Source organism: Bombus pascuorum, chromosome 3 (assembly GCF_905332965.1).
Source record: "Bombus pascuorum chromosome 3, iyBomPasc1.1, whole genome shotgun sequence".
Classification (NCBI taxonomy): Eukaryota; Metazoa; Arthropoda; class Insecta; order Hymenoptera; family Apidae; genus Bombus; species Bombus pascuorum.
The window spans coordinates 8,114,282-8,131,073 of NC_083490.1; the positions used below are offsets into that span (position 1 = coordinate 8,114,282).

The 16,792-nt window shown below is 26.5% G+C and overlaps 4 protein-coding genes across 7 annotated transcripts; 2 read left to right on the forward strand and 2 right to left on the reverse strand.

Annotated features, from left to right (window-relative positions):
• Positions 1-267: 267 nt before the first annotated feature.
• LOC132905468 (AP-3 complex subunit delta-1) lies at positions 268-7,570 on the reverse strand. Of its 2 annotated transcripts, XM_060956772.1 has the most exons (15): positions 7,493-7,570; positions 7,085-7,379; positions 6,878-6,973; positions 6,672-6,800; positions 5,839-6,249; positions 5,324-5,397; positions 4,589-5,032; positions 4,284-4,511; positions 4,046-4,208; positions 3,756-3,938; positions 3,107-3,491; positions 2,763-3,031; positions 2,073-2,645; positions 1,480-1,905; positions 268-1,386 (listed from the first exon to the last, which is right to left on the reverse strand). In XM_060956772.1, exons 2-15 carry the CDS (start codon positions 7,178-7,180, stop codon positions 1,294-1,296), a joined length of 3,570 nt encoding a protein of 1,189 aa, XP_060812755.1. In that variant the 5' UTR covers positions 7,181-7,379; positions 7,493-7,570; the 3' UTR covers positions 268-1,293. The 2 variants fall into 2 exon arrangements, with proteins under 2 accessions (XP_060812755.1, XP_060812754.1); XM_060956771.1 differs by lacking the exon at positions 7,493-7,570 and having other exon boundaries at positions 7,085-7,432.
• Positions 7,571-8,013: 443 nt separating this feature from the next.
• LOC132905469 (zinc finger protein 675-like) lies at positions 8,014-11,193 on the forward strand. Of its 3 annotated transcripts, none has more exons than XM_060956774.1 (3): positions 8,014-8,387; positions 8,730-9,074; positions 9,157-11,193. In XM_060956774.1, exons 2-3 carry the CDS (start codon positions 8,772-8,774, stop codon positions 11,104-11,106), a joined length of 2,253 nt encoding a protein of 750 aa, XP_060812757.1. In that variant the 5' UTR covers positions 8,014-8,387; positions 8,730-8,771; the 3' UTR covers positions 11,107-11,193. The 3 variants fall into 3 exon arrangements, with proteins under 3 accessions (XP_060812757.1, XP_060812759.1, XP_060812756.1); XM_060956776.1 differs by having other exon boundaries at positions 8,014-8,324; XM_060956773.1 differs by having other exon boundaries at positions 8,014-8,304.
• Positions 11,194-13,085: 1,892 nt separating this feature from the next.
• LOC132905733 (uncharacterized) lies at positions 13,086-14,361 on the reverse strand. The gene is made up of 4 exons (XM_060957330.1): positions 14,107-14,361; positions 13,845-14,036; positions 13,568-13,755; positions 13,086-13,288 (listed from the first exon to the last, which is right to left on the reverse strand). Exons 1-4 carry the CDS (start codon positions 14,203-14,205, stop codon positions 13,117-13,119), a joined length of 651 nt encoding a protein of 216 aa, XP_060813313.1. The 5' UTR covers positions 14,206-14,361; the 3' UTR covers positions 13,086-13,116.
• Positions 14,362-15,054: 693 nt separating this feature from the next.
• LOC132905459 (BLOC-1-related complex subunit 7) lies at positions 15,055-16,735 on the forward strand. Its single transcript, XM_060956758.1, has 3 exons — positions 15,055-15,570; positions 15,752-15,950; positions 16,048-16,735. The coding sequence occupies exons 2-3, from the start codon at positions 15,813-15,815 to the stop codon at positions 16,225-16,227; spliced, it is 318 nt and encodes a 105-aa protein (XP_060812741.1). The 5' UTR covers positions 15,055-15,570; positions 15,752-15,812; the 3' UTR covers positions 16,228-16,735.
• The last annotated feature ends 57 nt before the right edge of the window (positions 16,736-16,792 follow it).

The following is a 16,792-nucleotide window of genomic DNA, read 5'->3' on the forward strand; positions in this document are numbered from 1 at the left end:
AGTTCAATATTCATATTATTGATACACAATATTTCTATTCCTCGCGGTTTAAATCTGTCTAAAGGCTAAGATATTAATTCCAATTTTTATAAATCATTTACTGGCATTTATGCTGTTAATATTTTTTCAATTATTCATCAGCACTTATTTATTGTTTATGACTTCAAATCATAAGTTTAATGTTAATATAGAGAGGAGTAATGTATAATTGAATTACTTTCTTATAGAACGTCTTTTTACGTAAATGAGATTAATTTTTGGAAGATATTTAAAATAAAGATATTGTTTATAGCATACAAGTATTGGCTATTTACATTTGGTGTTCCATGTGTTACTATATTGCATATTTATATGCTTATCATAAAACCTTATGTGTATTAAATTATTGATATTACAAAGTCATTACATGAAGAAAGTATACACTCCGCTGAGAAACATCGATGTACATTCACACGAGTCGCGAGTATCCATGATGTATTTTACAGTTTAATCAGTAGTTCAACAATGTAATTATGATATTAATCCTTCAATAAACACAAAATTGAAGATATCAGTGTATAAGTAGTTACTTTTTAATATACAATATTTGTAATTTATTAAGATATTTTGGATTACTTTACAGATGAATACTCTTACAAATAATATTTCACATAAAAAGTTTATTATACTTCTCCTTCACTTTGGCAAAATAGTTTAGTATTTCAATAATCTGAGCTATACAAACATGTTTTATTTATATTAATATGAAACATGACTAATTTTTAAGAAAATTGTTATTAATATGTAATATTTACATATAGTAAATTACACAGAAACTTCTCGATTTGAAACTTCTATTTGAAGTTAAATGATAAAGTTTATTAAAATAAATATTTCATTTTATAATCTACTATCTTATTATTGCACTTGAGTTCATAAACTGAAATTGCATGCAAATAAAATAAACTACTTCCTTTCTGATGTCTTCAATTTCTGATAATAAATCTCTCTTCCCTCTTCTTAAAACTTTATCTTACATACACATATAGATAATTATACATGTGTCTATTTATACACATACTTGTGTATGTTTACATGCATATGTTAGAAATTTGTTTACCTAAATTAGATGTAAAGTTTAGTTAAGATCTTTTTCTGAAAATATTTGATAAGTTTGCGGATACGATTTCTATAGCCATTATTTTATATATATAATATAGAATGTTCATTTTACTATTGAGTTACGCAATGAACACGGCTGCAATGAATGAGAATAGGACTCATAAAATACGGACACTTCAGTTTATTTCAATATTATGTTAGAATCCTTAAAATTTCTTCTCCAATTCCTGACAATAACGTGTTGTTGTCACCTTTACCTTCAATTACCAAATTGCCTGATGACTTCTATAAGAGAAAATTGTATTTTTGTTACATTTACTATTTTATTAAAATCACTATTAATGCCAAATGTTAAGAAGTAAAATATAGTTGTCTTACGTTATACTTTAATAAAAGGCACACATGATGTCCTTTCAAAGAGTGTCCATATAAAGATGCAGTATCATTAATTTGTTCCACGAGTGTAAGGTTACATTTACAACAAATTAAATTTAAAATAACATCAAAATCTTGAGAAAGGACCATTTCTTTCCTAACTTTGTATACAAGTTGACCACTTTTAAGTAATTCTGTTAATATATCCTTATGTGAAAGATGGCCGACCATGAACTTACTGCAAGTTAAATGCATAGTAAAGTCAAGTTTCTCTTGCAATGTACTTTCTTTGCTTTCTAACATGTATGTAAGCGTGCCTCTCAACCTCTGAGCAAATGTTACATCTGAGATTAAAATAGTAAACTGCGTTTCTTTACTGGTTTGTGGAGACAATTGGAATGGCAGTTTTATACCAAATTCATCTCCAATCTGAAAGAATAGCATATTTATTAAAATTAATTCTTTATTTTGTTGCCACGCAAGTTAAATATCGTACATAACGTAAGAAATAGCAATTATCAAAGTAAGAAATAATATACTCAGTTGTAAAATTATACAGTTCTTGCTTTGTTTGTTCATTGTACATATTAACTTACATTTCTCATTAATCTCAATGACGATGTATCTGGAACATCAAAAACTAATTCTTTTACAAGCTTCTGACAATTATTCGTAATGAGTATTGACGCAACTAATTTATTTGACTCGTGAGGAACTTGTTTCAATTCGTATGCTATAGATAGCACTTTATTTTTAGCTAATTCTTCGTACGAAGTAACTGGTTCTAATATTGTATTATCTTCAGAATTTGAAAAATTGTATCTTAAATCTGGTAATATTTCTTTAGACGGTGTCGAGATTCCAGCAGTTTCTTCATAATCTGAAGATTTTTTTAAAGACTCTTTTTTAATTTTCGATCTTTTTGATTTTCTATGCTTCGAGTCCTCGTCCGTTTTTTTATGCTTTTCTTGACTTTTTGACTTCTTGCGTTTAGCATCTTTCCATTCTGATTCCTTTTCACTGAAAACCTCCGTATACTCGTTAGCAACAGGCGGCTGAATATTTCCTGTGGAAGTATTATTTTCTAACCACATATCAGTAAGTTGTAATTGATTGTCATAACGTTTTCCTTTGACTTCTTTAACTTTCTTCTTTGATTTTTTATGCCCCTAATGAATAAAATATAATAAAACTATATTTAATTTTGAACTAATAACTTCTTCATTAAAAATAAAATTTATATTTAATATATTATAACTTTTTAAACAAAAGAAGAAACATATTACTTTTTCCTTTCTCTTTCCTTTAGATTCAGTAGTTTCTTGAACTAAATTATTTTCATTAACTCTATGTTCTGATACAGGTAATCTTTCATCATCCCTCAAAGGTAGATCCAAATCAATATTTAAGGCTCTGTGTGGGTCATTTACATCAACATGGTCATAGTCATCGCTATCACTTAATTCTGCACCTGGTGGTAATTCACCAATCCCAGTATTCACCACTTGAATAGGATAAATATCATCCTGTTCATCTTCTGAAGTAGTCTTTTTACCTAAAGATTGTAATGTTTACAGTTTAAGATAATATAATTATCATAAATGCATATACATGCAAGATTTAAACATACTTTTCTTAGTCTTCTTCTTCTTCTTGCCATGTACTTTGTATCTTTTATGATTATTCGTAATTTTTAAAGAAACTGGAATATCTAATTCCGTCACAGGAATGTTTTCAAACTCCTCATAAATATTTGATGAGTTATGATATGATGTGGAATTCTTGAATGTGCCTTTTAAATAATGTGGATTGTTTTGTTGTTCTAATTTTCTAGCTTCACGTCGTTTTTGAAGTTCCTCTGCTGATGGTTCATTAAATTCTCGTTTAGAATAGGAATCGTTCATTTTCTCTGTCTTAACGAAAATGTCATTCATATCTTGATCTTCTGAATCTGAACTTTCTGATGGTGGATCATTGATCCATGAATCTAAATCCAGATCCTCAGGAATTGGCACCTAAACAAAGTAAAATAATGTACATAAATAATAATAATTATTATTATTCTATAGTTTATTTTTGCCAACAATAAAAAAAAAGAAAGATTTTCTAATATTAATTTGAACATTACATTCAATACATAAAATGTGTGAAAAAAATATAAAAAATCAATACACAGGAAATTAATAACAATGATATGATTTTATAGAATGTGTTTTTCGAAACAAATGAAGAAAATTTTGACTAATAAAATTATATGAAAACATATAAATAATAATTACCTTTCTTTGTGCTTTTGGCGCAACAGGATTAAGCTCTCCTTCAAATGCTTCCATTAATTCTTCTGCCAAACCAGGACTTTCTTTTAAACATTCAAGTAAAACCAATACAGAACTAGACCTTTCTTGAACTTCTAAATCCCCGCTGCATACAAATGCAGCTATTTTATCTTTTAGTGCAAAAATCTATAAAATACAACAAAATTTATGTATAATTCTGAAATGAACATCATTTAATACAATACATTAATAATTAGATAAATAATAATTTTGGTATTTGTAAATTATTTTACCTGTTCCATAGTCTCTGTATCTCCATCTTTTACAGCTTCACATAATGTTGCTGTTGCAAGTTTTAAAATATTATGAACATAAACGGCTTGAATATGTCCTGGTAAACTGGAAGCTTGTGATCGTAACATTGATTGTAATGTTACTATAGGATCCTCTAGTTCACTGTTAATGTAATACATTATCAATTACATTTTAAGTAGAAAAGTAATACAAGTCAGAAATTATATTATAGAATACCTAGAAAATTCTCCACAAATCCATGCAGCAGCGTATAAAACTTCAGACATTGTTGCTCTTGGTTGACCTGTTAAAAGGTATGAATTTTCTAGCAATAAGGCACATTGTTGAACTGCATATTTTCGTATAGCTTGGACACGAATTGCTACATCGAGTAATTGAGTTGCTACTAATGGTCCATGTTTGGTACCTTCCATTCTTGTAAGTTCAACCAATACAGATATGTACCTATAAATGTGGATAAATATTATGTAAATGTAAAATATAATATATTTCAATAAATATGAACTTGGTGATCACTTTACCATTCAAAATAAGTAACAAATTGGTAATTATTCTGCGAACATATCTGAATAATTTTTGAAAGTAATTCATCTCTGTAAGCAGTGCCTTCAGCTTTATCCATATGAACCATTAACTTTTTAACTATCTCCATTAAATTCTTTTTTGAAACCATTCCATATAGTAAATCCAAGGCACGCAATCTTATACTTTCATCTTTATCATCCAAGCATTGCATTATAAGATCTTTGTGAGCTTGTACACTTTTTGGATGAGTTTTTAAAATTTTCGACATTGCTAACAATCCCAAATATTTTAAATTTTGATCAGAATCTTCTATCAATATCCTCAATTTTTGAACACATAACTGTATCGAATCAGAATGGTTTGGCATACCAGATGAAATTGAAATTAATACAGCTATTACTGTATTTATACATTCATATAGTAGGGACATTGCAGATGTACTAAAAACCAGTAATATCATACAATTAGTATAACATTACACGATTATAATAATTATATAACTAATTAATCATTTGAAAAATTAAATTGCAAAATACAATAAATTACATAATTTATCATTTAGGATTTATTTAATGACAAAGAAATATGAATACAAAAAGTTAAAAGAAAATAAATATGTAAATAAATTTTCCATGTTAGGAGCAGTAAAATATTAAACTATTCCGCAAGCAGTGAACAAACCTGCAAACCCAATATATTGGTTTACATTTAGACAAAAATACATGAAATACCTGTGTATCAAATTTGTAAGGGGTTCTATTAATTTTTTGCCAAGCCTAGGTTCTAGAGGTGTCAATGCGCCAAACTGGAAATATAATTGCAATCTAAGAAATATGATGATAATTAACATATGAATATTGCTAAACATAGTTTACACTTTACAACATGTAATGTAATCATTCGTGGATACATATTAGAAATAAATACAAGCTACTAATGCATACTACAGCTAATGTCTATAATTTACTATATTTTGGTAACAAAAAGATGATCAACTAATATGAAAACCTTGAAATCAGGTCAATTAGTGGTTGAGTAAGTCGCCGACCCATTTTCGGCTCAATCAGTGTTATAGTGGAGAACTGAGCATGTGAAACAAGACCAATATTATTTGGCTCATGTTCAATGTATGTGTATACATATATATGTATGGATACAAATATTCATTAATTATAACAATGAGCCTATATCTTCATTAATCTGTTTCACTTTGTTGATATAAGACTAAAAGCTAATATTCACTTACCAACTTAATAATTTTTATCAGCATCCAATTGTTGGTGGATGTAGTCATAAGTTTGAAAAAAACAGGTGCTAAACTTAGATAATTTTTTGGATTTTTTCTTGCCAATTCACAAACTACATTAACAGCAGCACTTTGTACACCACTATCAGGATCTTCCAACTTTTCTTTCAATCTAGGAAATGCAGGCCGCAAGGCCTCTGGAAATCGTAAGAAGACTTTGTACATCATTAGTACAGCTTTCTTGCGTAGATACGGCTTTGTAGATGTTAATAATGTCATTATATCATTAACTAAATCACGTGCAAGATCTGAACTTATAAAGCAAGACAGACCACTCAGAGCTAAACCAGCATCATACTGGTTTTGACTATTTAAATCTTTGCGAATCATATTGGTAGTTAACATCAACAGCTGCAATGAATCAACACTTTGTATTTGTCAAAATTGATTTAATTATTCTATACTAATTCAGAATCTTTAGAAACCTGACAAATCTTCTTCGTATGTCATAACGGAACTTACAAAATAATTACTGTTTACTTATATATAATATAAATTATAGATATTTATGCAGTGTTACCTTCATATATCTAAATAACAAAATATCCATTGTAATATAATATTGATCAAAATATAATACAATATTAATTTAATAAACATACATCATGAAAATTCTTCAAATGTATATTTTATCATATCTGTTCACAAAAAATTACTAAAAAAAAAATGAATTTGCAAAATAAAATATATGTCTGATTTAGCAGAGTATGTCGAATGTTTATCAGATTTCTTAAAAACTTAAATTTTATCTCAATTTTCAAATAATGTCATACTTCTGTATCTGCATGAAAACTTTGACTTGCCGCCAAATATCCAATTCGTTTATATGTAAATTTTGCAGATGACATCACCTCGATTATGTTGAAACCAGCCCAGCTAATATCATACCCTAACATTTGAAGCTAAACAAATTAAAACATATTATATTAATAATGTTAAAAATGTATCTAGTGACAAATTATATACATCTGAAACTTACATATGTTAGCTTTGCCACAGCATTTGCTTTGACTGCTACATTATCTTGTCGCAATTCTTGTTTAATTTCTTCTATACATTGTGCAATATATTTTGCCTACAACAATATGATACATATTTAAATGAAAATATGTATTAATAATTCGACTAAGGTTATGTCTGTAATAAATATTTGAGAGTAATATGCCAAACGTAATTACAAATTTACCTCATTTTCTTTATTGTTCCTAATTCCACGTACTAAATCGGTCAGATTTTTATCGAACATACGTTCAAAGTTTCCTTTTACTTTACGCAAAGCCATAATGGCATTTAAAAAATAAATAGTATATTCCCAGTATCACTTAAAAGCTTTCCTCCTACATCCGCCTAATATTCCGACTTAATCGGATAACTTGCTCCGATTGCATTACCGTATGTTAGAAACCTTAAACTTCAATCACAGTCTTAGATTTACATTTTTTGACAGATCGGCGGATAAGAAAGTCCCACGGCGATCAAACCTAAGAATTGTCACAAATAGACAAACCACTCAACAATTCGTTCATCGTATACAAAATTTTCTAAATATAAAATTCCTAAATATTGTAAAATTGCAAATTTGCTAGTTACAAACCGTTTGTTTCGATTGGTTATTTAATACAAAAATATAAAGCGCACTAAATCAAAATGATTCTATATTTAATGTCAAGTTTAGAATGAGTAAATGACAATTTAATGAAAATTTAATCGAAATAAATTAATGCCGTTCAAAATTTATCTTAGCAGTAACAACAGATAATCGTGTTAAAATTTTATCCCCCCCGCCCCCCAATATATTTTATATATTATAATATTTAATTTGTAATATACAAGTTTAATATATATCAAGCTATAATGTTGTTGATATGTAAAATATACTAATTATATCACAAATATAAATGAAAAAGGTGTAATAAATGTATTTTTCAATAAATACTTTATTATCCTGATTATTACAAAATATATATAATACAAAATAACTTTATGTTGTACAGTTGCATCCTATTACATGAAATAAGTACTACCAATTATTGAAGTATACGTCCATATACGTATAGTCTTTCTTTGTATTGACCCGTCCACTAAGTCTCTAGACTCTTCATTTCGTGCATTCGCTTCAGATTGCTCTCAACTTTCGTAGTACAGGGAAGCCATTAAACAAAGAAATAGAGAAGTGATAGATTTTTCTTAGAAAAGTATCATTGAAACGAATAATATATGACTAATAACGAAACACGTGACATTGTTCTTTAACATACGGTAAAGATTTTTCGAGAATTGTGTATTATACAAATTTTGAAAGATACAGGTTTTTCAAAGAAGCTGCAATGTATTCATCTGGGCATCACTGCTAAAGCATTGTCTCAACATCGTGGCATGTTTTCACAGTGCACAAAAGATCCGAAGGTTGAGAACCTCTCATTTTTGTATGTTAATCTTTTTTATTTCCTTTAAAAATAAGTGTTTTTCAAATAAAATGTTCCCATCTTGTATGTATACTCCATTTTTTTTATTATGTATACGTTATTGAATATACTGACGCATCTCAAAATTTTGTCACAATGATTTCGAATTTTTATAACTTTATAATGAATTTTTATTCTTTATTATCAATAACATTAAATACTATATTGTTATTTATATATTAAATAAAAGTTGTAAATATACACTTAAGTTCGGATTTTATAAAAACCCAATGTTTATGTTATGAAATTTTTTTCTGATTAAAAAATATAAAATAAATTAATACATAAAATAAAACCAAATATTTTATTTAAAAAAGTGTTTGTATTGAAATTATCATATAATATGTTTATATAAATTCTTTACAGGAAATCTATTACATAGAAACTGTTCTGTATTTGCATTAAACAATGACAGAATATTTTGATTTACCACTTAATATGGACAGAATATGCAGAATTTGCCTTACAGAGGGTACTAATTTATCTCCTATCTTCTGTACGGATCAAGAAGTAAATGATTTTTCGAGCCTTCCACAAAAGATACAAGTTTGTGGTTCGATAGAAATTCATGAACAAGATGGATTACCTTCATTAATTTGTGATATCTGTATCTATAAAGCAAGTGTTGCTCATGAATTTAGACAACAATGTCAACATTCTGATGCCAAATTGCGAATGTATTATAATAAACCAACTAAAATTACTATTGTGGTAAATATAACATGTTATGTCAATTTGTTATATAGTAACTGTAACTTGGTATAGTAACTGCAAATACTTTTAAATATTTTAGGACACATTTACACAAACTGAATCTGAGATAAGAACATTATTATCAAAAAAACAAATTGATCAAGATTATTTTGTGAAAGAAGAAATGCACGGAGTATCAAATTCTCAAGAATATATACAAACTAATGACTCATATTGTAGAGATGAATCTAACTTAAGCACCAACCAGATTGATATGCAAAATGAAAAGCTTTTTATTTGTTCTATCGGATTTGAAGGATCTAAAGAAATTGAAAAGGAATCTTGCACTTCAGAGAATAATATACATGAAACATCTCTCACACAAGAAAGTAACAATGATATTTCTGAAACTATTGATATGGAAAATAAACCAGAAGAAAACCAAGATATCAATCAAAATCCAGAAGAGGATGATAAAAAACCAGAGGAGGAATTCTTTGATGACAATATGTTAAATGATAATGTCAAAGAAGAAGAAGAAGTTTTACAGAAACGTACTTCTACTAGGAAAGTAAAATCAGTGCCTAATAAAACCTATAGCGAAGATGAAATTCATAATAATTATTATGATTCAAGCAATGATGGTCAAGATTCTAGAGAATTAAAATTTAAATGCAAAGTATGTGCAAAATGTTACAGCACACAAAGAGGTTTAAAAAAACATTCCCTTGTTCATGAAAAAAAACATAAATGCAATGTTTGTTCAAAAATGTTTTATAGATTAGAAAATATGGAAAATCATAAAAAAATACATGCATCAAAACCTCTTGCATGTCAATTGTGTCATGCATGCTTTTCTAAACCTCAAAGTCTTGTGCGTCATTTAAAATCTCATACTGAAAAAGTAAATAACATGATTAAACAAATTAGTACAGATGAACAAAAGGATAACAAGCAACCAAAAAAAGAAATGAAATTTGAAGATGATACTGATGATGAAAATGGTACTGTGAATGAAGTCTATGATTTTGAAAATGCACCTGAGTTGTACAAATGCGAAATTTGTAGTCAATATTGTTCGTCTTTAAAAAATCTGAAAAGACATACTCTCGTACATGGAGATAAAAAATATTCCTGTACTGTATGTAAAAAATGGTTCTTTAGGCCTGATACATTAAAAAAACATGCAGAAAAACATGGTCATGGCTTACTAGACAATTTAGTAGATGATAATAAATTTTTTGATTCTGATGATGATTCCTTTCCAAGTACTACGCAAAGCACTTTACAAGATAATGAAAATGTTAAAAAAGAAGAAAGTGATGAAGATGAATCTGGTGAATATAAATGTCAACATTGTGATAAAATTATGGCAACAAAGAAAGGTCTTAGACGTCATGTATCAATGCATAAACCAAAAGCTGAACCAGTTACTTGTGAAATCTGTGGAAAAGTATGTGCTAGTCAAGCTCGTCTTGTTCTTCATCAAAGAACACATAAACCAAAAGAAAAGGTTCCACGAGAATACTTGTGTCATATTTGCAGTAAAGTGTATCCAAGTAATTCTTCTTTAACTTATCACATGAGAACTCATACTGGTATTAAACCACACGTGTGTAAAACTTGCAATAGTGGATTTACTACAACGACTAGTTTAGCAAATCACATTAGGATTCATACAGGTGATAAACCATTTGTTTGCCACGTATGCAGTGCAGCATTTGCTGTGAGTTCAGCTTTTAGACGACACTTAACACGACACACTGGAGAGGCAAATTATTTGTGTAAAACATGTGGCAAAGCATTTAAAAGACTAAGTACATTAAAAGAACATACTTATACTCACTCTGGAGAAAAACCATATGTTTGCAAAACTTGTGGGGCTGCTTATAGTCACAGTGGCAGTTTGTTTGCACATCAGAAACGTTGTCGAGCTCAATATGGAGAGATGGTTGTAGATGACCATCATCACACAGTTGCTCATCATATTCATGTAAATAATGTGCAATCTGCAGTACGATCACTTGCTGTGATAGGACAAATGTTTTAATAAATAAGATTCATAATTTCAAAAAAAAAAAAAAAAAAAAAAAAAAAAAAAAAAAAAAAAAAAAAAAACCAACGGTTTTGCTTGTACATCATGACAAATTATATATATATATTATAGACTACTTTTAGTAGTCTATATATTTAGTAGTCTATATATATATATATATAGAAAATATTATGATATGACTCATATAATATATAATATAATATTATTTTAGAAATCATACACTTGTGTAAATATATATGCAGCCTTTTTACAGAGAAAGATTATTTAAATACTCGCATATTTAAATTTTGTAGAAGCTCTAAATGCTTTGATATAACAAAATTTGTTTCTTCATTTAAACAACAGTCATTGTGAATATCTTCTAATCATGTGTATATTTTTTAAATATAGCCCAGTAGTTATAAATAATATTATACAGATAATGTAATTGTAAGAATTAAACATATTTATTTATTTACAGAGTGTCCCAAAATCATATTAAACATAGAAATAAACAAACTTATGTTAGGAGAAATTAGCAAATTTCATATCATTTCGTACTTTGAAATTTCATTTTTAATATAAAAGCAAATAAATTTAAAAACTCACTAATTTTCAGCTCAAGCTGCTCAAATTCCAATAATTATATATATATATATTCACTGGCACTAGTAAGATATATGTAAAGTACATTAAAGCTATTGAAAATATTTTCAAATCAGTACATTTAATACTAAAATGTATTGCATATAATTCTTCTGTATATATATATATATATAGCTTTCAATAGCTTTAATGTACTTTACATATATCTTACTAGTGCCAGTGAATTGTAATTATACCACACACATTTCTCAATGTTCAGTTCTTAATTTTTTAATTTTTATTTAATAGATAAATTTAGTGAATAAAAGAATATTTTTTATGATTTGCTTTCATAAGCTTTGATTCTTAAAATAAAAAGAAATTTATAGTATGTAGCAAATAGTTCTGTAGCATGATTTTGGAACACCCTATGTACAAATTTGAATGTATAGTTATATATATTTTTATATGTAATTGCAAAAATGCAAAGGTCATATGATATTTTATACTTTATGTTATTTACTCCTTTCTTCCTTAAAAAATTTAATTAAAAAATTTATTGTGCTAATATTGGCAGTATTATAATTTTGTACAAAAGACTAAATCTGTTCCTTTGTGTGACTCACATGTATATTATATACCTGTATTATTTTAAACATTTTACTGTCCATATTATGTATTTAAAAAAAAACAATCATACATTATTAAATAAATCATATATTTTATTTTGCATTTTATGAAAATATCAAACATGTATAAATTGTATAAATCAGTAGCTAGTATTTAAAAATGAAAATTAAAGTAAAAGTTTTATTAAAAATTTCTGACATAAGTTACTTGCACTTTGTGTACATAATCTATATTATGTTTAATTAGAAAATTTAACATTATATTTACTAAGCATATTAATTCTACAATAATATAGAACAAATTATTTACAAGATACTATTATTAACCTTACTGAATATAAATAATTTCTATATATCATATATACATTATTAATCTTTGTACATGTGTTTTCTCGTATTTAAACCACGCAATAGTTTATTTAATATTAATTGGAAATTATACAATAATTATGTTGAGATCATATTTATATTATATGATTATCGCATATAAGACGTATAAATAATAATGTATTGCATCAGCAAAACACATAAATACTGCATATTTCAGAAAATGCAGTTTTTTTAAATACATATGTATAAATATGTATATCAAATTACTTGATACAAGTAATTTCACTTTGTCTATGTTCCTTTTTAATATGCAAAATTCCCTTTTCGTAATATACAAATATTGATTTAAATATTCATATCAATTGGGTCAATAAACTTTGGGTTAAGAAGTTTTAACAAATGAATGCTGAATTATATTTAATGAATAAAGGTATTATGTTCTATTAAATATTGTTTATTTATACATAAGAATCATCAAAATCTAATAATTCTCACTTGCATGATGTCTTCTCTTGAGTATTCTATAACGACGCCAAATAGAAATTCGAGTTCGTTTTAAAACTTTTGCTAAATCTGCATATTTTCGCTTGTGATTAAGGTTGACATTATGTTCTAAGTGATCCAAAATCATTCTATCTTCTTCTGGATTAAACCTTCATATATTAAACGTAATTAAATTAAAAACTACTGAATTTACAGAATAAATTTTTGAAGATTTAGAGAATTAAAGTTATATTACTTTTAATTGCAAAAAATATTTTATATACATCATAACTATTCTTATTTTTGATATAAAACAAGAATGTTAATGTTTATATAATATTTAGTAGAGTGTGAATATTACATAAGAAAAATAGAACACAGAAAGTATTAAATGAAAATCAATTAAGCATTTAATACAAAAGAAGTTTTCTATTTTATACATATATTACCTTCTTTGAAAATTATCTGCATACAAAGTTCTAAATCTGTGATATACACTGTACAAAGTTCTTTTTGGCAAACCATCTGCTAAAAATTGTACAAATCTTTTTCTTTCCCTTTTACTGCGTATATATGTTTTATTTTCATCTCTCAAGAGTAAAAATGGTTCAACCTCTGTAGGGTTCCAGTGATGTAACTGTATAGGAATAATAAAACATTTGATAAGGAAAATCTTTTCAACGTTAAGATATATAAGAATATAGAACATTTTTTAAACAGACAAACCTTACAAAATTCTTTCCAATTATGAGCAATTATTTTATCCTCTGATGTATTATAACATCCTTTTTTAATAGATCCTATTTCTTTAAACTTTTTTATTTCTTCACGTGTTGGAGGACGAGATCCAGCACGGGTTTCAATTTCATGTTGTGGTAATACAGGGTTTTTTAGCTGTATACGCAAACTTTTCAAATGCTATAATAAAAGAAATCTTATATATGTAACTACTTTTATCTGATATAAACAGTTGTATGAAATATATTACCTCTGCATTCTCTCTGGAAAGTTTATTTGTTTCTCTAATTTGTTGAGCGAGTAAAGTAACATTATCAAGATCCATCTCTGAAACGATTATTTTAACCATAAAATATTAATAACATTTCATGTAGCAGCTTGAAAATCATAGTGGTAAATTAGTCTGTTATTATTTTTTATAACATGGTCTTTTGGATTTATTATTATAAGAAATGCAACATATTTTTTGAAGTTATAAAACTATGTGTCATAGACATAGAAACCAAGATAACGTTAATGTAACATGTAAAATACGTTGAAAAAGCTCAACTTTACATACACATAAGACTATTAAATCGAAACGAAAAAAATCAGTTTTTGGATTCACAAGGAAAACTTTACTCTTCATATATTAACTACATGTATCATGCGTATTTTACTTCTCTTTACATTTTTATAAAATGTAAGATTGACTTTCGAAAACCGCTTCGTATCCACATTATATACATATAAGACATATATATATATATATATATATATATATGATATTCGTACCCATGAATATATTTCTGATGTATTCTTACGTATCAGTTGATTATTAGCTGAATCTATCATCACTTTGTGTGATCTACATTAAAGTTACAAACATATAATCTAAGAGAATGTTATAATAATGGAAATAATATTGTCAACAAAAGTTATTAAATTTATTTATACCTCTCTTATAATTAATATTTCTATAAAATAGCATATATGTACAAATTACATCATAATATTATTAAAGGCTGTTTTACATGAAGGAGGCCGTGTAAATATCTGCTCTATTTTTAATGACATGAAAAATGTTTATGACATGATTCGAATGATTTCAAAAGAGGAATACCATGGAAGACAAATTATTTTGTCGAATTATTTCTTTTTTTTTTATTTTCTAAAAGTCACCAGTATTTTCTCTTATTACTTTTGATAGACAAAAAAAATTTTTTTAATTTGAATCATTTTAATTGAGCTTTATTCATTTGACTATCTCTAAATTATAATCTTAACATAATGACGTTGTACCCCTGAAATGTAATTTAATTATCAGATAACGCTAGAATGGTATATGAACTTGTTTATATTATAAATGCTCGAAGTGATAGTTATATTCACCAATAGCAATATGTACTGAAAATATCAACAAAATGATGAATATATTGAGTTATGTTTATTATAGTAGATGCTGGTAGATACAAACAAGATTCTTTACCTAACTGCAATTAGTGCGAATTGATCATTAATAGATCACGAATAGATTGTTATTTGAAGTAAGAAAAGATTGAACAGACTTCTATTTATGGTGAAACTAATCAGTGTGTAAAAGAGGTTATACACTTGTACACAGAACAATTCCCATAAAAAGTTCAAAGAAACCGGTAGTATTTAGAATAAAAAAACACAAACGTACGAGACAAATGTGAAAGATATTATTGTTACAATTAACCAAAATCCGCATGTAAGTGTTAACTTCAACAGAGACTCCCTGTATTTAATAATAACGTTGTTGTTATTTTCTATGATTTTTAGTCCATTTAATTATATGAATGTTTTAAAGTTAATTTTTAAAATATATTTTTAATTTTTATGCAATATATCTTATTGTTCATTATTAAGTCTATGTTAACAATTACAGAGAGATAAGAATCTGAAGATTATTAAACTAAAGTTTGTTTCAAAATTAATAAAAATCTATATGCCATGGCTTCAGCTTCAAGTACAAGTGCTCGAAGCTTATTTGTTGAGTCAAAAATGAGATTGGCTGATAGAGTACAAGTTAATGTAAACAATATTGCATCCCTTGCAAGACAAATACAAAGAGGTTCAAAAAGCAGTGAGGTAAAATTTCAAAATACATACATTTATCTAAACATCATATTTATGAAAATTTATATATTTTATAAATATCGTTTTTTTAATTAAGATACGTTTATAGATATTAATGCACAGTGCAAAAAATTTTGCACAACAAGAGCATAGTCTAGAAACTGCAGAGGCTAATCTAAAGAAAATTGCTCTTCTAACCACTCATTTAGAATACCAAATGGAATCTATCAATAGAAGTTTTATAACTTTAGAAGAAGTTACTGAACAAGTACGTTCTATGCAAAGATAAATTATAATAAATACTTACCCTATATCTTTATTTATAATATATAATTTTTCATATATTTTACACTTTTGTATCATATTATTACTAATTAGGTGTATAATTGTGTATTTTAGAACTATTTCTTTTTTCAATCATATAAATAATTTAAGGCTTCTATATAATAAAATTTAATTTCACAAATATTTATTGTATTACTATAAAATGTTAATTAAGGTATTTAATTTTACAATGAATTTAAAACTACGTTCTCTATTATATTCCTTGTATTGTTATTATGATATATAATTTATGCTTAAAATATGTCTTTCAAATGATTTACAATACATAATTATAATTAATGTTATAAAAATTATAATCAATGTATCATCCTGATAACATGATCTGTTGTTTGATTTTATTTAAAATTTATAATCTCAAAATTTTTTAAGAGAATAATTTGTATTAATAATGCACTAAAGAATTCATGTTAAATTCTTTGTTATATATTTAATAAATGATTAAAGGTTGTGAACAATATAGTATGATTATTAATAACAAAGACCCACCTTTTGTATTTTCTTAAAAAACA

What these genes read in the sequence shown, in the direction of transcription:
- LOC132905468 (XM_060956772.1), bottom strand. Translation starts at nt 7,180, where the DNA reads ATGGCTTTGCGTAAAGTAAAAGGAAACTTTGAACGTATGTTCGATAAA. An exon ending in CTTACAAATTTGATACACAG is followed by an intron (nt 5,033 to 5,323) that starts GTATTTCATGTA and finishes ACTGGTTTTTAG; the next exon opens with TACATCTGCAATGTCCCTAC. An exon ending in ATACAGAGACTATGGAACAG is followed by an intron (nt 3,939 to 4,045) that starts GTAAAATAATTT and finishes TGTATTTTATAG; the next exon opens with ATTTTTGCACTAAAAGATAA.
- LOC132905469 (XM_060956774.1), top strand. Translation starts at nt 8,772, where the DNA reads ATGACAGAATATTTTGATTTACCACTTAATATGGACAGAATATGCAGA. An exon ending in CAACTAAAATTACTATTGTG is followed by an intron (nt 9,075 to 9,156) that starts GTAAATATAACA and finishes TAAATATTTTAG; the next exon opens with GACACATTTACACAAACTGA.
- LOC132905733 (XM_060957330.1), bottom strand. Translation starts at nt 14,205, where the DNA reads ATGGTTAAAATAATCGTTTCAGAGATGGATCTTGATAATGTTACTTTA. An exon ending in ATTGGAAAGAATTTTGTAAG is followed by an intron (nt 13,756 to 13,844) that starts GTTTGTCTGTTT and finishes ATTCCTATACAG; the next exon opens with TTACATCACTGGAACCCTAC. An exon ending in GCAGATAATTTTCAAAGAAG is followed by an intron (nt 13,289 to 13,567) that starts GTAATATATGTA and finishes TAATATATGAAG; the next exon opens with GTTTAATCCAGAAGAAGATA.
- LOC132905459 (XM_060956758.1), top strand. Translation starts at nt 15,813, where the DNA reads ATGGCTTCAGCTTCAAGTACAAGTGCTCGAAGCTTATTTGTTGAGTCA. An exon ending in GAGGTTCAAAAAGCAGTGAG is followed by an intron (nt 15,951 to 16,047) that starts GTAAAATTTCAA and finishes ATACGTTTATAG; the next exon opens with ATATTAATGCACAGTGCAAA.